The 15899-nt window shown below is 50.3% G+C and overlaps 1 protein-coding gene across 1 annotated transcript in view; it reads left to right on the forward strand.

The window, feature by feature from the left end:
• SLC6A5 (solute carrier family 6 member 5) overlaps positions 1-15899 on the forward strand; it is a 68309-nt gene that overhangs the window by 26003 nt on the left and 26407 nt on the right. The window contains exons 9-11 of the mRNA XM_027771204.1: positions 2843-2975; positions 11151-11285; positions 12917-13020. Coding sequence (XP_027627005.1) covers positions 2843-2975; positions 11151-11285; positions 12917-13020 — 372 coding nt within the window. The remainder of the gene's footprint in view (positions 1-2842; positions 2976-11150; positions 11286-12916; positions 13021-15899) is intronic.

Consider the following 15899-nt stretch of genomic DNA (forward strand, 5'->3'; position numbering starts at 1 on the left):
TTCCATGAGATCTACTGTACTGTCTGTGGATGATGAGGGATTGTTCTCTTCCTTTAGGGGAGAGATATTTTCTTGATTTCTCATGTTTCTTGTGCCTTTGCGGTTGTTTCTGGTCATTCTGTGACAAAATCTATCCTCCACTGAGCTTCACAATGTGGTATCCAAAGAAAGATTAGGAGTTCAGGTTTATAAAAAGGATTTTATTCATTAAAGCAGGAAGCTCAATAAGAGGTGAGGATTTCAATAATTCTGAAAGTATTCACATGCTTGGCTACTATGCACCTAGGCCTATCTAGATATTCAGTGTGTGGAGAGTGAGTGAAGCTTAGAGTGGGAAAGTAAGGGTAAAAAAAAAATACGTAAGTGAACAGGAAAAGAACTAGAAAAATACTACCAAAAAAAGAGGAAAAAAAAATTATTTTACACATAAAAAATGAAACACACCAGGACACCCTCAGCTTTAAAATGGCTTCTGGAATCAGCAAGTGAAAGAAAAGACCCAAGGTGAGGAGAAGTGGTAGAAAAGTTTTTAAAAAATTAAATTTAAAGAGAGAAAGAGCGCGAGACAGACAGAGAGATAGACAGCCAGAGACAGAGACTAGACGGAGGTCACCCTACCTTGTCTGAATATTTCAGGATTCTAGGAGATGCAGCTGAGAGCATAGCTTCCCTGAACACGCCAGGACACACCTTAGCTTTAAAATGGCTTCTTGTGTGAATATTTTGGGAGTCTAGGAGATCAATTAAATAATTCTTTAAAAAAAGGAATTATTTTTTCAATTTTATTATTATTATTTAAATTTGACCAGAAAGAGAGAGAGCTGCCTGTCCACAGGCAGCTTGGTTGTGTCCGCAAGCAGTTCGACCCTGTCCGCATCCAATTGGGCCCTGTCTGCGGGCAGCTCGGCCATCTCTGTTCTAAAAAGCTTTGCTGCTTACTGCCAGCAGCTCTCGAAGACTCCCTGGCCCGGCAGCTGGAGAGTCATGTTGCTGCCAGCCAGGAGACCTGCCACGGCCTTTGTCTCCTCTGTAGGACAGAACTTTCTGGGCCATCATTTCCACAATCCTGCAGAGTCTGGATTTTGGTTGGCCCCTTGTTCATGTCACAGAAAAACGCCGACCTGCAAGCACAGCAATTTCATGCAGGGCATGTGGCTAGATGGTTGAGAGCTGGAGGGATTGTTGGACTCTGCCATCAGGATGCACTGTCCCCAGAGCTCCTCCTGTCCTTGGAGCGAGCTGTCCTGCTAGCGATTCAGCCAGGCCCTCTCTCCTCCCGGGGCCGTGGGGGTGACCAGGAAGGTAGTGACAGTATCAAACATGCAATGAGCAGCGGCTCCAGACAGCCCACAGCCCCACTTCTCTTGTAGCACCTGATCCACGTGGGGCCTTCAAAGAGTTCACGGAAAATGCCTGTTATGAAAAACTATGTGCAGATTTCAGAACTTTTGGCATCAAGGCAAACCTGTACTTAATTCCATTTTTTCACGAACTTTTGGACATCTTCTAGTATCTTTGAATATATTCCTTGAACAAGGTCCAGCCTGTCGGCTTTTACATTTAAGCCAACCTCAGCCTCAGGGGACACCCAATGCAACGTGAACTAAAATGCAGGGTGGCATTTTTAGTCATTTAGCATGTGCAGTTTTAGTCATTTAGCATAGTAATACTATTTTTTTTTTTTAAAGGAAGATTTTTTTTTCTATAGGGCATATACACTAGTCAGAGATATACAGAGAAAGAAAGCAAGAAATCACCCCCGGGGGGATGGTCATGCAGCAATCCCTTCTCCAGTTTCCTCTCAGAATTTTGGGCATGCACGCACATGTGGCTGGCATGAGTTTTTTTTTTTTAATAATTAATTTTATTTACTTATTCATTTTTTTTTTTGGAGAGATTTTTGCTATAGGGCACGTGCGCTTGCCAGACAGAGAGAGACTGAGAAATCACCCCCCAGGGGGATGGTCACGCCACAATCCCTTCTCCTCCATTCTCCTCTCGGGATCTTGGGCATGCACACACATGTGCCCGGCTTGAGTTTTAAGCCACCGGGTCTGGGACGCAAACCGCTGTCGACTACGTGGGAGTCCAGCAACATAGCCATTAGGCTAACTGCTGGTTCCCCTTTACTTATTCATTTATTTTAATTCAACCAGAGAGAGATACAGAGAGAGAGAGAGAAAGAGAGAGGAAAAGTGAGAAAGCAAGCCACCAGGTCCAGGACTCAAACTGTGATCGGCCATGTGGGAGTGTCCAGCACCTTAACCACCATGCCACCTGCTGCACCACCACCCCCCCATTTTTTAAAAAGAATTAATGTTATTTATTTATTCATTTAACTTTGAATTTTAAGCTGCCAGATCCCATCAACCATGTGGGAGTCCAGCAATGTAACCATTATGCCATCTGCTGGTTCCAGTAGTACTACATTTTAAAATTTAAAATTGTACAAATACTATCAGGGCAGTTTCATAAGAAAGTAAAACAATGCAGAAAGCACACAAAGCTTGTACTCGACAGTTCAAAATTCCACCTTCTGGGGCAGCTCCAGATGAGGGTGGAGTGGAATCCTGCCCAGGCCAGAAGGGACCTCCCGCACACTGAAGAATGGGGTAAACTCAGCCCATGTCTCTGCAGACAGCCGGAGTCAAGAGCCCAGACCAGCAAACCCTCACAGGCTGATCTGATTAGTTCCCTGGGGGGCCAGGCATGGGGGGTGAGGTTTGCTGGGGTTCTTTTCAAGTCTCCTGCTTCTGCCAAGAGACTGAGGCCTGCAGACAGTCACCTCCCTTTCTCCTGTCTCTCTGTCCTTCCCTCTGTCCTGTCTCTTTTCAATTCTCAGGTACTTTGTGCTGAAGATTTCTGCAGGGATTGAATATCCCGGTGAGATCAGGTGGCCGCTCGCCTTCTGCCTCTTCCTGGCGTGGGTCATTGTGTACGCGTCTCTGGCTAAAGGAATCAAGACTTCGGGAAAAGTAAGAACTTGGGTTTATCTGAGTAAGAGAAAGCTCTGGGACCCCCAGGAGCTGGTTGTATTGTGAACAGGCAGGATGGGTGTGCTAATCTGACCCTGCCTTGGAACAGCGAGGAGGCCGGACAGTGCCTGCCCTCCCGTCCGTGAAGTGGGGAGACTCACGCCTTTCTTCAGAGCCATTTTACGGACCAAATGGGACGAATGGGTGGGTGGGCCTTGGTGGTCAGTTTCCTCCTTTCCTCTGAGGGTCTCCCACTCATTCCGTAGACGGAACCTCCCTGATACGATTTACTTACTTTCCCTAAACTCTATGTCCATGCCGTTGGGGTGTCGCCTCTTGGTCTGACTGCTAGGCAGTTATTGCTTCTCCCAAGCAGCCGGAGAAAGATCGAACCTGTATGGTGCATCCCTTTCCCTCACCCCAACCACCATGCTCCTGGGCTTCTCCCAGCCCCTGGGTCTACGGCCTTCCACCCCAGGTGCTCCCAGCACTGAAGGAGGGTGGTCCCACCTACGGGATTTGGGCTGAGCAAACACTTGGCCAGTCTAGCTCAGCAGGCACTTGGCTGGGCCCTTCGGAGGTGAGGAAGCTCCTACCATGCTCAGTTCCATGCTGAGGAGGCAAGGAGTCCATGAGGCCTGAGGATACACTGGGCATGCTGAGAGGGTCATGGTACCATTTCTCCATTACCCTGCTGAAGGGGTACCCGTCCCTTTCATGGAAACTAGTATGTGACCACTCAAGAGGCATTTGGATGCTTCACACTGAAAATGAAAATGTCTTTGAGGCCTAGGGAGTGAGGGTGTAACGGTAGACTCTGAGACAGCGATTGTGTTGTTGAGGTTTGGTCGAGTTGTCCAGGCCAGGGCTTACTGTGATTTTCTTCCAACCAACCAGCTTCTGAAGAAGCCAGTCTCATGGGGAGGGTGGGGCCTGCAACTTTCCACTGCAGGCGTGTTCACACCCCACCAGGCAGCCACCCACACCTGGCCACCACTAGCCACACTGACCATCTCTCTCCTCTCTGGGCTCATGGGCCTCCTGGGCCTCCTGGGCGCTTTTTGATTGTAGCTTTTTCTAGTGCTTTGTCTGTAATCTAGTACCACAGGGACTTGACTGGGGACTCTGGCAGGCTTGCCTGAGGTGGTGGCACACCTTAGACCACATAACGTGGGGAGAATCCAGCCAGCTGGAGAGAGTCAGAGTGGGGCCAAGGAGACTGGTTCTTGTCCCCAGAGACTTCTCACAGTGTTTGCTGTCTAGGGTTATCTTTACTGGGGCCATGAAACCTGGCTGAGCTTCTGAGTTGCTGTTAGCTTTTATTATTATTATTATTATTAATTTGCCAATAAATGAAAAGCAGAGTTTTTGGTCTCAGTTATTTCAAGAGTCCTCCATTTCCTCATTTCTGAGGTGAAGGCAGTTGGGCTGGGTATTGTCTAAGGTCTTCTGATTTTCACATCTTTGGGGACACTTGCTGGGGGAGCCAAAGGGACCTCTTTGACTCTCTAACCTCGGTGTCTCCTTCTGCAAAATCAGAGCTGAGATTAGGTAACCCCTGAGGAAGGACTGTGAGACTGCATGGAAGGTTTTCTTAAGGCAGCAGGAGGGTGGGGGATTGTTACAGGGACTCTTAAAACAATGCTGAGTGTGGCTGGAGGCTTCCTGCCCTTGATGGAACTTGGGGTAAGAATTTTATCATCTCCAAAGAACCTGGCTGAGCACTCAGCAAGTCTAGCCAGTGCATGCTCAGATCAACCCCCACCCCGGGAGGACCAAGGGGAGCAATGGTCTGAGTGGCTGGGCAGGTATCTGGAAGAACAGGCTGGGAGGTGTGACGGAGGTGGCAGAAGAGCTGATAAATGAGTAGGGTGAGAAAGTGGCCTTCTCGGTGACATGTGGAAGGATGACCTGGTGGCTCTAGAGGCAGACCAATATGAGTTCAAATCCGGCTTTGTCACTTCCCAGCTGTGTGACTCTGGACAAGCTATTTAACCTTCAGAACCTGTTTCTGAGTCTAAGTTGGATGATGGTGTGTACACCGAGGAGTGCTGTGCAGAGTGACCCAGTACACATAAACTGCCCGGCACGTGGTCAGCTCTTAACTGACATTAGCTACTTTGATTTTTATTATTATGAAGGACTGATGCATTAGGTGGGCATTGTGCCACTTGGACATCTTGAGCACAGTGACTTGGTTGAGAAATGGAAAGAGAAAGGGAACTTTGTTAAACTCTGTGCACGAGGAGGTGTGCTTCACACACATTGGTCCAACCAGTCTCCACGACAACCTGCCAGGAAGAGCGCGATTCCCATTTTATAGAGAGAGAAGCTGAGGCTCATCAGAGCTGAACGGAATGCCTGAAGTCACAGAGCTTTCATTGTTTTGTCTTTGCTATTGGGTGTGTGCACTTGCCAGAGAAGGACAGAGAGGGGGGGAAGTGAGGAATTAACCCCTAGGTGGCCATGCCACACCATTTCTCTTCTCCTCTTGGGACCTTGGGCATGCATGCACACATGCCCGGTGCATTCCTCAAGCTGCCGGGTCTGGGACTTGAACAATTCAGCTGGCCATGTGGGATCCAGCTGCCTCAACCCTATGCCACCTGCTGGCCCCACACAAGGTTTAAGTGGTAAGACTGAACCCACATCTGCCTCTCTCTAAAGCCAATACTCTTGCTACAAGGCATTGGAGGGGCTGTTGGAAAGAGGAGGAGCTGCAGAACCCTGGTGTCTTTTGAGTACCGTGGGGTAACAGCCCCTCACTGCAAGGGAGGTCTTCCACCTCCCTGTTCCTCCCGTCTTTGACTGTGTGACTCTGGACAGGTCAGAGGGAGCGTGGTGTCATTTCCCCATCTGCAAAATCAAAGGTTAGAATAAGTGTTCTGTAAGAATCTTTTCAGTTCTATTTATCTGTGTCTTTAATTTTTAATTATTTTTCTTTTGCTATGGGGCAGGGAGAGAGGAAAAGTGAGAATTCACTGGCCGGGGGAGGGGGAAGATGGCCACAGCACAGTCCCTCTCCTCCATTCCTCCATTCTCCTCTTGGGATTTCGGGTACACACGTGCACACACCCTGCACATCCTCAAGCTGCAGAGTCCAGGACTCACACTGCTCAGTCAGCCACGTGGGATCCAGTGCCCTCACCTCCATCCACCTGCTGACCTGTGGCTGTGCTTTCTTGGGCTGCCATTATCATTAGTTTTTGGCACTGATTTAGAGTTTAATGCCTGGTGCTAGATGGTATAAGCTTTCTGGAATGGGAAGTTTGAGAATCCTGAGCAGGTAAACTTTTTTTTTTTTTAATCTACGATTAATCTTTCTGCTTTGTTGAGGAATATTTTCAACCACAGATTAACCAGTTCTTAAAAAAAAAAAAAAAAAAAAAAAAAAAAAGGATGACTACTGGGGCCAGCAGGTAGCATGGTGGTTAAGGTGCTTGATCCCACATGGCTGACTCCACAGTTCGAGTCTTGGACCCAGAGGCTTGAAAACCATGACAGTGCATGTGTATGTGTACAATGTCCTGAGAGGAGAATGGAGGAGAAGGGATTGTGGTGTGGTCATCCCCCCGGGGGGTGATTTCTCACTTTCCTTCTCTCTCTCTTCTGTGAGCGCACATGTCCCATGGCAAAAATCTTAAAAAGAAAGAAAGAAAAAGGAAAGAAAAAAGAATGCCCCTGGAAACAGTGACTCTCAATTTATTATCCTGCCCTTGGCCATGCCAACATCTATTAAGGAGCCTTATTTGTTAGCCAAGGTGCATGCATGGCTGAAGCTGCTCATTCTGAAAAACCCCTTTGGGATTGAAATTCCACGAACACAGTGACTTCTGTACAAAAGAGAGGTCCTCCTCCTCCCCAAGCAAGAAGAGCTCTGGTCCTCTCATTTAGGGCTTGAGGAGATAAGAACGGCCCCTGCTGCTTCTAAGACTGCGCCCTTGAGCAGCAAGCACTCTAGAGGCGGAGGACCAGCAGGTAGCTAGAAGGTCAGTGCAGCTCACCTGACCTCCAGGGCTGCTGCGGTGACAGTGAGGCAAAGCTCCCCTGATCAGCCAGCACAGGCCAGTGGGGCCTGGTCACCACCTGTTCAGGCCTCCCGCTGTGAGGATGCTGTGTGTGTCAGGCCTTCTCACTCCTGCCAAGTGTAATTCATTAGTGCTCAAGTTTCATCTGTCCGACAGCACATCCGGAACAGGTGCATTCTGGTGTCTGAAGCTCCCGTGACACAAGGGGACTCACTGGGCAGAAAGCCTCCGCGCACAACTGACTCACATTTGAGGTATCTGCGGGATTTAGAAGCAAGACTGCAGCCCCCTTGGGTCACCATGCTCACCATGTAGGAAGCAGCCACGTCCTCTGCAGGCCAGGGCCAGGGTGGGGGAGGCAAACAGCAGTCAGGGTGTGATGTGTAAGGAGGCGCTTGCTCTGGACTCACAGGTGCAGGGGTGGCTCCCAAGAATGGTCGCCTCCTTACGAGTTGCACCCTGGGTCCCATCTGTCTCACCTTTGTCCTGGCTCTGCTGCCGCTCTTTGGTCACGTGGCCCGTAGAATGGCAGAGCCAGAAATCATGGCTTGGGAGACAGCTTCAGGCTTGGATCTTGGCTCAAGCTGGGAGACCTTGAATGAGATATTTCTCTCTAGTGAAATATTTAATTTGAGACTCAGTTTCCTTCTCTGTGAAATGGAACTAGTATGCCTGGTCCACAGAGGGACACCGGGGAGGTGGTGTCTGAACAGCCTCTGACAGTCCCATGAAGGTTGTCTCAGCTGCCTGGACTGGGACCAGGCTTGGGGGCTCCCCCTGCAGGCCCCTGCCTTCCAGGTCATCTCCTCTCCCTGCCTCTTCCTTCCACTCTCACTCCCACCAGCCACGAGTGGTCAGGGGATGGAAGGGACACCCCTTAGCTGTCCCCTCTTGTCCTGGTGGGTGTGGGGCCAGGCTGGTCTGCTGTGCCCTGCTCTGTTGCATCTCCTTTCTCCAACCCCATTGGACAGCTGGGAGGCCGGCCTGGGGCTGCCTGGGGTGGGCCGATTGATTTTCATCCTTGGGTTCAGGAGAGAGGCTTCATTTCCCCTTCAGACTTTAAGGGGAAGGAGAGAAGTGGATTTGGCAGGAAGAGGAGGGAGCTGGCTGCTTTCCCCTCCCCTCGTTCCCTGGCAATGCAGGTTTTTCAGGTCAGGGATGGAGGAGTGACCACCTGCTACCCAGCAGGGCAAGGAGGAGGCTCCCTGGTCAGCAGGGTGGCCGTGAGGAGGAGGAGGCCAGCCCATCCCTGGGTCTGCAGCTGGAAAGGAGGAGTTTGGCCCTGAGCGATGGGAGCTCCCCACTCCCTCCGTGCAGCATCTTTTCAGTGGCCTGGGCTTAGAGTCCCCCGACAATCTGACAGCTGGCTCTCTTAGGCGTATGTCTGGAATCTGGCCGGGTCTCACCTCCTCCACTGGTGACACCATGGTTGGAACCTCAGCCATCCCTGGCCTGCTTCACTTCCTAGGCCTAGCAGCTGTCCCCTTCTTCCTTGCACCCTGCAGAACACTCACCACGTGGCCACTAGGTGGCAGTGTTAGTAGTGGGTCCAGGTTGGAAGGCTGTGGCTCTGAACCAGCAGTGCTCACTCAGCCATGAACGCCCTCCTGGGGGGGGGGGGTCAGGAAGGACTTCCTGAGGCCTTCGGAGGGCCCAGATGGGAGCTTGAACTCACCCCTTCAATTATCTTTTTGGTTTTATTTTTAATTTTGCCAAAGGGCATGTGCACTTGCTAGAAAGATTCAGAGACCAGATGGAGAGGTAGAGAGAACGTCTTCAATGGGAGTGGCCACGCTGCAAGCTCTCCCCCACTATTCTCCTCTCAGGATTTGGGGCACACATGCACATGCACCTAGTGTTTCCTAAGCCTCTGGGATGCAAATGCATATTCGGCCACACGGGATCCAGTGGCCTTAACTTCCCTTAACTTCCACACCGCTGGCTGCCCCCAAGTGTCTTTTTTTCTTTTGGAGAGGTTTTTGCTATAGGGCGCGTGTGCTCACCAGACAGAGAGACCTCACCCCCCAGGGGGGATGGCCATGCTGCAATCCCTTCTCCTCCATTCTCCTCTCAGGATCTTGGGAATGCACATACACGCTCCCGGTGTGAGTTTAAGCCGCCCGGTCCGGGACTTGAACCGCGGTCGACTACATGGGAGTCCAGCAACATAGCCATTACGCTAACTGCTGGTCCCAAGTGTCTTTTAATGCACTTTGGGGATGGAGCCCACCTGGGGCTAAGGTCGGTGTTCCCAAGTCAGAGCCGGTGTGTGAAAGACAAGGCTGCAAAGTGGCACTTTTGTTTCCAGTGTCCCCAGGCCTGCGCCACTTCCTATGGACTGTTTCATTCAACAGACTCTTTAAAGTTCATTTATTTATTCTGAGAGGAGAGAGAGAGAGAGAGAGAGAGGAGAGAGAGAGAACAGCCCCAGGGAGGAGTGTGGCTGACTCCTGGGAACAGCAAGGAGGCCAGATGTGGCGAGACAGTGGAGGCAGGGAGGTGAGGAAGCCCGGAGGAGAGGTTTGTGGAGTCAGGTCATGCAGAGCCAGGTGGGCATTACCAGATCTGTGGCTTTTACTCTGAGGGCACAGGGGCTGTGACAAAGTGGGTAGAGGCATGCCTGGCGGGGTCTCCATGCCTTCCTCCACCTCAGCTTCAGTGAGGCTGGATTGCAGGCACAAACCTGTCTGCAGCGTGTTCTGTGAGGGCCTGGGACTCGAACCAAATCCTGATCCCAGCCTTTCCTTCATTCTGAGGTTTGATCGACAGGTGAGACAGGAAAGACCGTCCCAACCATCCCGCCCCCAGGTCCCAGGTCAGGCTGATGTCACTTCCCACGCGTCTTGACTCTGGTCCCTCTCTCTTCCGGCATCCGGGAGTGTCCTTTGGTCGGCATCCAGTGACATGGTTGGCTCCCATGACATGGTGTCCTCCAATGTCTACCTCCCTCCCTTCACCTGGACCTCAACTTCATGCTGTCCTGATAGGGAGCAGGTAGCACCTCGCCCTCACACACCAGCCTGGCCGTCTTTCGTCTTCTGCCCTCCCACCTTGCCTCACCTCCTTTTTTTGAAATGATTTATTATTATTTTTTTTTAATTTGACTAGAGGGAGACAGAGAGAGAGAGAGATGGAAAGTGACAAAGCAAGCTGCCAGGTCCAGGACTCGAACCATTGTCAGCTATGTGGGACTCCAGTGCCATAACCACCATGCCACCTGCTGGCCCTGCCTAGCCTCCTTTAAGACTTGACTTTAAGATCCAGGTCACCTGTGGTCTCTGTGGACCTCCTAGAACACGCCCGGGTTGGGCAGTGTCCTTCCATGGACTTCTGTAGTTGCATGTGTGGTTGCTTAGCTCCCAATTCAGACGCTGTCTCTGGGTCTTCTAGATGAGGGTTGTCACCTTATGTGGCTAATGCCTGGCCCAGCACCCTGCCCGTAGGAGCTCTCGACAGATGCTTGGCGACCTCAGCTGCATCAGTGACTCCCGGTATGACTACCTGTTATGAGGTGCTGTCCTTGTCATCCTCATGATTGGAGCCAGGCTGGTGTCACCTGCTACAGATACAGAGACTGAGACTCAGGGAGCTTCATAACTTGTCTGAGGTCACACAGCTACTCGGTTGCCAGAGGTGTGATTCCATTTGACCCTCAATGTGTCTCATTCTAAGAGCATGGGCTTTTTACCTATTGGGCTGCCTCACTTAGGTTACGTGTGCAAATAACAGACAGGTTTAAGCTAAAGATGTTCATCTCTAATGGTGGAACTTTGGGCCTCCACCAGGGGAAGAAGTAGGAGTTGGGGAGGAGGGGGCAGGTGGCTCCCTCCCTCCCTCTGGTTCCTCAAGAAGCTATCCACCAGCAGCTCTGTGGGGTGACGTCTCCCCCAGCCTCCTCGCTGTAGGCTGACTCACTCCACAGCCATAGGTCTGTCCCCCCACCCCAAGGCTTTATTTCTGACTCACTTTCAGTCCTGGTACCTCTCCCCCCCCATGTCCCAAGTCCTGGCCAAGTCTGAGGACAATACTTTGATGTCCTCACTGTCAGGTGCTTGTGCCTGGCGGCAGGTCCCTCGCCTCGGGCGGTGCTCCTGTGCGCTGTCTCTGCAGGCTGCTCACCCCCACCCTCTGCTGATGGCATTTCTAGGTGGTGTACTTCACGGCCACGTTCCCCTACGTCGTGCTAGTGATCCTCCTCATCCGAGGAGTCACCCTGCCTGGAGCTGGAGCTGGGATCTGGTACTTCATCACGCCCAAGTGGGAGAAGCTCACGGATGCCACGGTGGGCTTACTTCTTTCCCAAAAGGCCCTGGGGAGGACAGCCCTGGGGAGGGGTCACACTCTGGGATGCAGTTCTGCAGGAGGGGCAGCCTTCCTTCCCCGGGGAGTCCTGGTGATTGTACATTATGTACTCAGGAGCTACTTAATGAGAAGCAGGCAGCTGGGGGCTGTCAGAGCCCTGGAATAGCTGTCCTATATCTGGGGTGGCAGAGGAGGCCAAAGATGAAGAATGAAATCCCCTCAATAGCTCTGAGCCAGCTCCGCCACTTCTCTGTTACTAATTATAGCATGTCAGGAGTGGAGTTTTGCTGGCTGGAAAGTAACAGCACTCAGATAAGCATAAGCTGAGCAATTCCGTTTTAAAGGGCTCAGACATGATGGAATCTTTCCTGTAAACCCACACAGGGCTGGCACACGCTTCAGCTTTCTCTTTGCATATTCTGTATGGGCCCATTTTACTGTCAAATTCGCCATCGAAGAAACTCCCAACGAGGGGCTGATTGTTGAATGAGAACCAGATTTTTTCCCCCAAAGAAGACTTTGCTTTTACAGAGCCTTGTTAAGAACACATGGCTGGGATTGGGCGTGAGGGCATGTAAGATCTCCGCATAGCAGCTGGGACACAGTGCCAGTAACGCCACTGCTGTGACACAGAGGCTGCTTTTCCAAGATCGGGGGCCACAGAGTTGCAACTTTTTTTTTTTTTAATTTTTAGATTTTTAGATTTTTGCCATAGGGTGCATGGGCTTGCTAGAGAGAAACAGAGATTGACAGAAGGAGAAAAAGCAAGAAATATTGGATGGCCATGTTTCAATCCCTTCTTCTTCATTCTCTTCAATTCTGGGCATGCATACACATGTGCCTGGCATATTTTTACAAGGTACCAGGTCTGAGATTCAAACTGAGGAGCTGGCCATGTAGGATCTAGTGCTTTAACCACCACACCACTCACTGGATCCAAGTTTCGGTGTTTTTGTTTTTTTTTAAATTTTTTGGAGAGGTTTTCACTTTAAGGTGCGTGCATGCACCAGGGAGAGAGGGAAAGTAAGAAATCACCCCCTGAGGTGATGGCCACACCACAATCTCTTCTCTATTCTCCTCCTGGGATCTAGGGCATGCACACACATGTGCCCAGAGTTACCAAGTCTCTGACTCAAACCATGGTTGGCCATGTGGGAGTCCAGCTATGCCATCTCCTGGGCCCCTAATTTTCACATTTTTTAATAGCAGCTGTTATCCACGAGAATGCTAATTAAATAAGGTTTTTGTTTTGTATCCATGAATATAGTTTGCTCTTGTAAATTTTTTGAGAGTGCAGAGCGCTAAAGAAAGGGCTCTTCCCTTTTGTTTAGCTTCACATGAGAGAAAATATAAACACAAAATGTGAGTACAGTTTAATAAGTTCCTCACCTTTGATTAGAAGGAGTTAGTCTCCCTGGTAATTTACTACATTTTTGGCTTTGGGTACAAGCAGAGTATGTTTCATATTTACGTCGAAGTCCAAAGGTGGCCTATCTCTGACAGCCTTTTCCCGGGAGGATGGAGGTGGGTTACTGCTCCTGTGGGCTCCCTTCCCTGGGCACATCTCCTTCAGTGACCCTGAACCTTGACCTTCTCTCCCCTGCCTCCCAGGTGTGGAAAGATGCTGCCACTCAGATTTTCTTCTCTTTGTCTGCGGCATGGGGCGGCCTGATCACTCTCTCTTCTTACAACAAATTCCACAACAACTGCTACAGGTACGTGGAGGCCTCCAAGATCCAGGGGGAGCTGGTGAGTGGGAATAGGGCCAGGAAGGAAGGATGACCTGAACGATCGTCCCTGACCTTGAACTTGGTCTGTGAAGGCTGAGCCCCTGGCTGCCCAAAGCCCAGACTCTAACTCACGGTCCTAAGTTTGACACATGGTAGGGGCTCAGTGGCCATGTCCAGGACAGAAGTCAGAAGTGAGCTTCTCTTCAAGGGTCTGTGCAGCCAGCCGTGTCCTGTGATGACCACGCGTGAGCCACTGAGTCCATGGACACGGGTACATGGTGATCACTGACGAAGGAGGGTCATTTGGGTACTCCATCAACACTTTACAGACCTGGAAGGTGGCACGGCGCAGGGGAAGGGGCACCTTGGAGTTGGACAGACTTGTCCTTGATTCTCACTTTCCCACTTACCAGAACTCCAAGGAGCGAGCGCGAGTCTTTACTTGTCTGAGCCTTGATTTTCTTCTCATAAAATGTAGAGCATCATGGTGTCTTGTTGGAGGGCAAGACATGACGTATGCGAAGTCTCAGAGCAGTATTTTGCACATAATAGGTACTCAATAAATAGCAGTTGCCATGTCATGACTAATTTTTTTTCTTTTTTTTTTTGCTACAGGGCACATGCACTTGCCAGAAAGACCGAGAGACAGAAAGACTGAAAGTGAGAAATCACCCCCTGGGGGGATGGCCATGCTGCAATCCCTTCTCCTCCATTCTCCTCTTGGGATCTTTGGCATGCATGCACACGTGCCCAGTGTGAGTTTAAGCCACTAGTCTGGGACTCGAACCGTGGTCGACTACATGGGAGTCCAGTGACATAGCCATTACGCTAACTGCTGGTCCCATGACTAATTTTATTTTTAAGGTTTTTGGTATATGGCGTGTCTCCTGACTGGGGAGAAAGAGAGAGAGAGACAGTGAGAGGGAAAGTAAGAATTCACTCCCCCAGGAGGAATGAGCATGCCACAATCCCTTCTCCTCCATTCTCCTGGGATTTTAGGCATGCATGCATAAATGCCCTGTGTGATTTGTAAGCTGCCACCATGCTTGGCCATGTGGGAGTAGGCTTGCATGCATAAATGCCCTGTGTGATTTTTAAGCTGCCACCATGCTTGGCCATGTGGGAGTCCAGCACCTTTAACCACTATGCCACCTGCTGGCCCTATCACAACTATTTTCAATAATATGTGAGATATTTTGTGAGTCAAGAGAAAAATTCAAAACATATTCCCATCTTTGGAGATCAGCAGGTGGCGTGGTGGTTAAGATGCTGGACACTCCCACACGGCCAGCCACAGTTCGAGTCCTGGACCCGGTGGTTTATTTTCTCACTTTCCCTCTCTCTCTCTCTCTCTGTCTGTCTCTGTATGTGTATCTCTCTGGCCAAATTAAAATAGAATGATGAATAAATAAAATTAAATAAATAATTCTTAAGAAAAATTAGAAGTAGAAAAGATAGTCCTCAAATAGCTTACTATCCAGGAGAGGAGGAGATGGCTGGTGTGCTCCAGTTCAGAGCGTCTGTTGTGCTCTTGGATCCACAGGCTTACCCCCAGGGGGTACAGCGCTGTGCACAGCAACAGGAGTGAGATCTCAGGCACCCAGGCTCAGCTTCCAGTGCCCCTGGCCCCTCACACTGCTGCTTTGTGATGAGAGCCCACATGACTGCCGGTCACATCAGAACCAGGGAGGTCTCAGGCCAGCAGGTGGTGTAGTGGTTAAGGCACTGGGCTCTGACATGAGGATCATGGTTTGAGTCCCAGACCTGCTGGCTTGAAAATCATGCTGGCCCTGAGTACGGGTGTGTCCAGCAGCTCAGAAGGAGATGCAGCAGAAGGAATTACGGTGTGGCCGTCTCTCTGGTGGGTGATTTCTCACTTTTCCTCTCACTTCTTCTCTCTGTCTTCCTTGTCTCCAGTAAGTGCATGTGCCCAATGGCAAAGATCTTAGAACACATACAACAAAACAATGAAGGTATCTTGGCTTAGATGCGCTGGTCACCTGGCATCTGTGGTGAAGGGGGTGCAGCCCAGCTGTAGTTTTTACATCCTAGTTTTGCAGAAAGCAGTCCTAGTGACGAGGTACGGGCATGCAGAGCTGTGACTACATAGCAGACATTCACTTACACGATAGTGCCCGAACGTTTTTCTCATGTGAACGCACGGATGATCCTCTTAACAGCAGGTTAAACCTTATTTTTGTTGCACCCATTTTTCTACACGTCTTTTTTTTTTTTTTCTCTCTTTTCTTTCTCTCTTTTTTTTGGCTAAGGGTCAAACTTTATTCAAGTTTCTCTGAAACAAGAAGCAAAGGTTTCAGTTAAGCCGTTACCGGGGATGCCTGAGTGGCACACATTTTAGCAGGTGCAGGGGAGAGGGAGTTTGCTTCAGGTGGTAGGGACAGCCCGAGATGGAGATGGCAGGGCTGAGGGTGATAGGGGCGTGTGCAGAGAGAGGGTGACAGGCACGTGGGGGCAGGAGGAATTGCTCTGAGCATCCGGCCAGCTCAGAGGGAGCCTCAGTGTTTGTCTGCTGGCAGCCATAGCAGACACCCAGCTGGGCGGCTCGAATAGCAGCAGGGGTCATCTCGTGGCTCTGCAGGCTCCAAGTCGGAGGCCCTGTCCTTGGCGGGGTTGGCATCTTCTGAGGCCCCTCCTTGATGTGCCGTCATGTGGTCTTTCCCTTAGGGTATGGCTGGATCCTAAGAGCATTTTTTTATAGACAACAGACATGTTGGGTTAGCACCCAAATGAATGATTTTATTTTTTTTAAATAATTATTTTATTTAACTTTATGTATTTATTTATTTTTAATTTGACCAGAGAAGGACAGAGTGAGAGAGAGAAAGAGAGAGAGAGGGAAAGTG

This window comes from Tupaia chinensis, unplaced genomic scaffold, assembly GCF_000334495.1.
Source record: "Tupaia chinensis unplaced genomic scaffold, TupChi_1.0 Scaffold000196_1, whole genome shotgun sequence".
Lineage (NCBI taxonomy): Eukaryota > Metazoa > Chordata > Mammalia > Scandentia > Tupaiidae > Tupaia > Tupaia belangeri.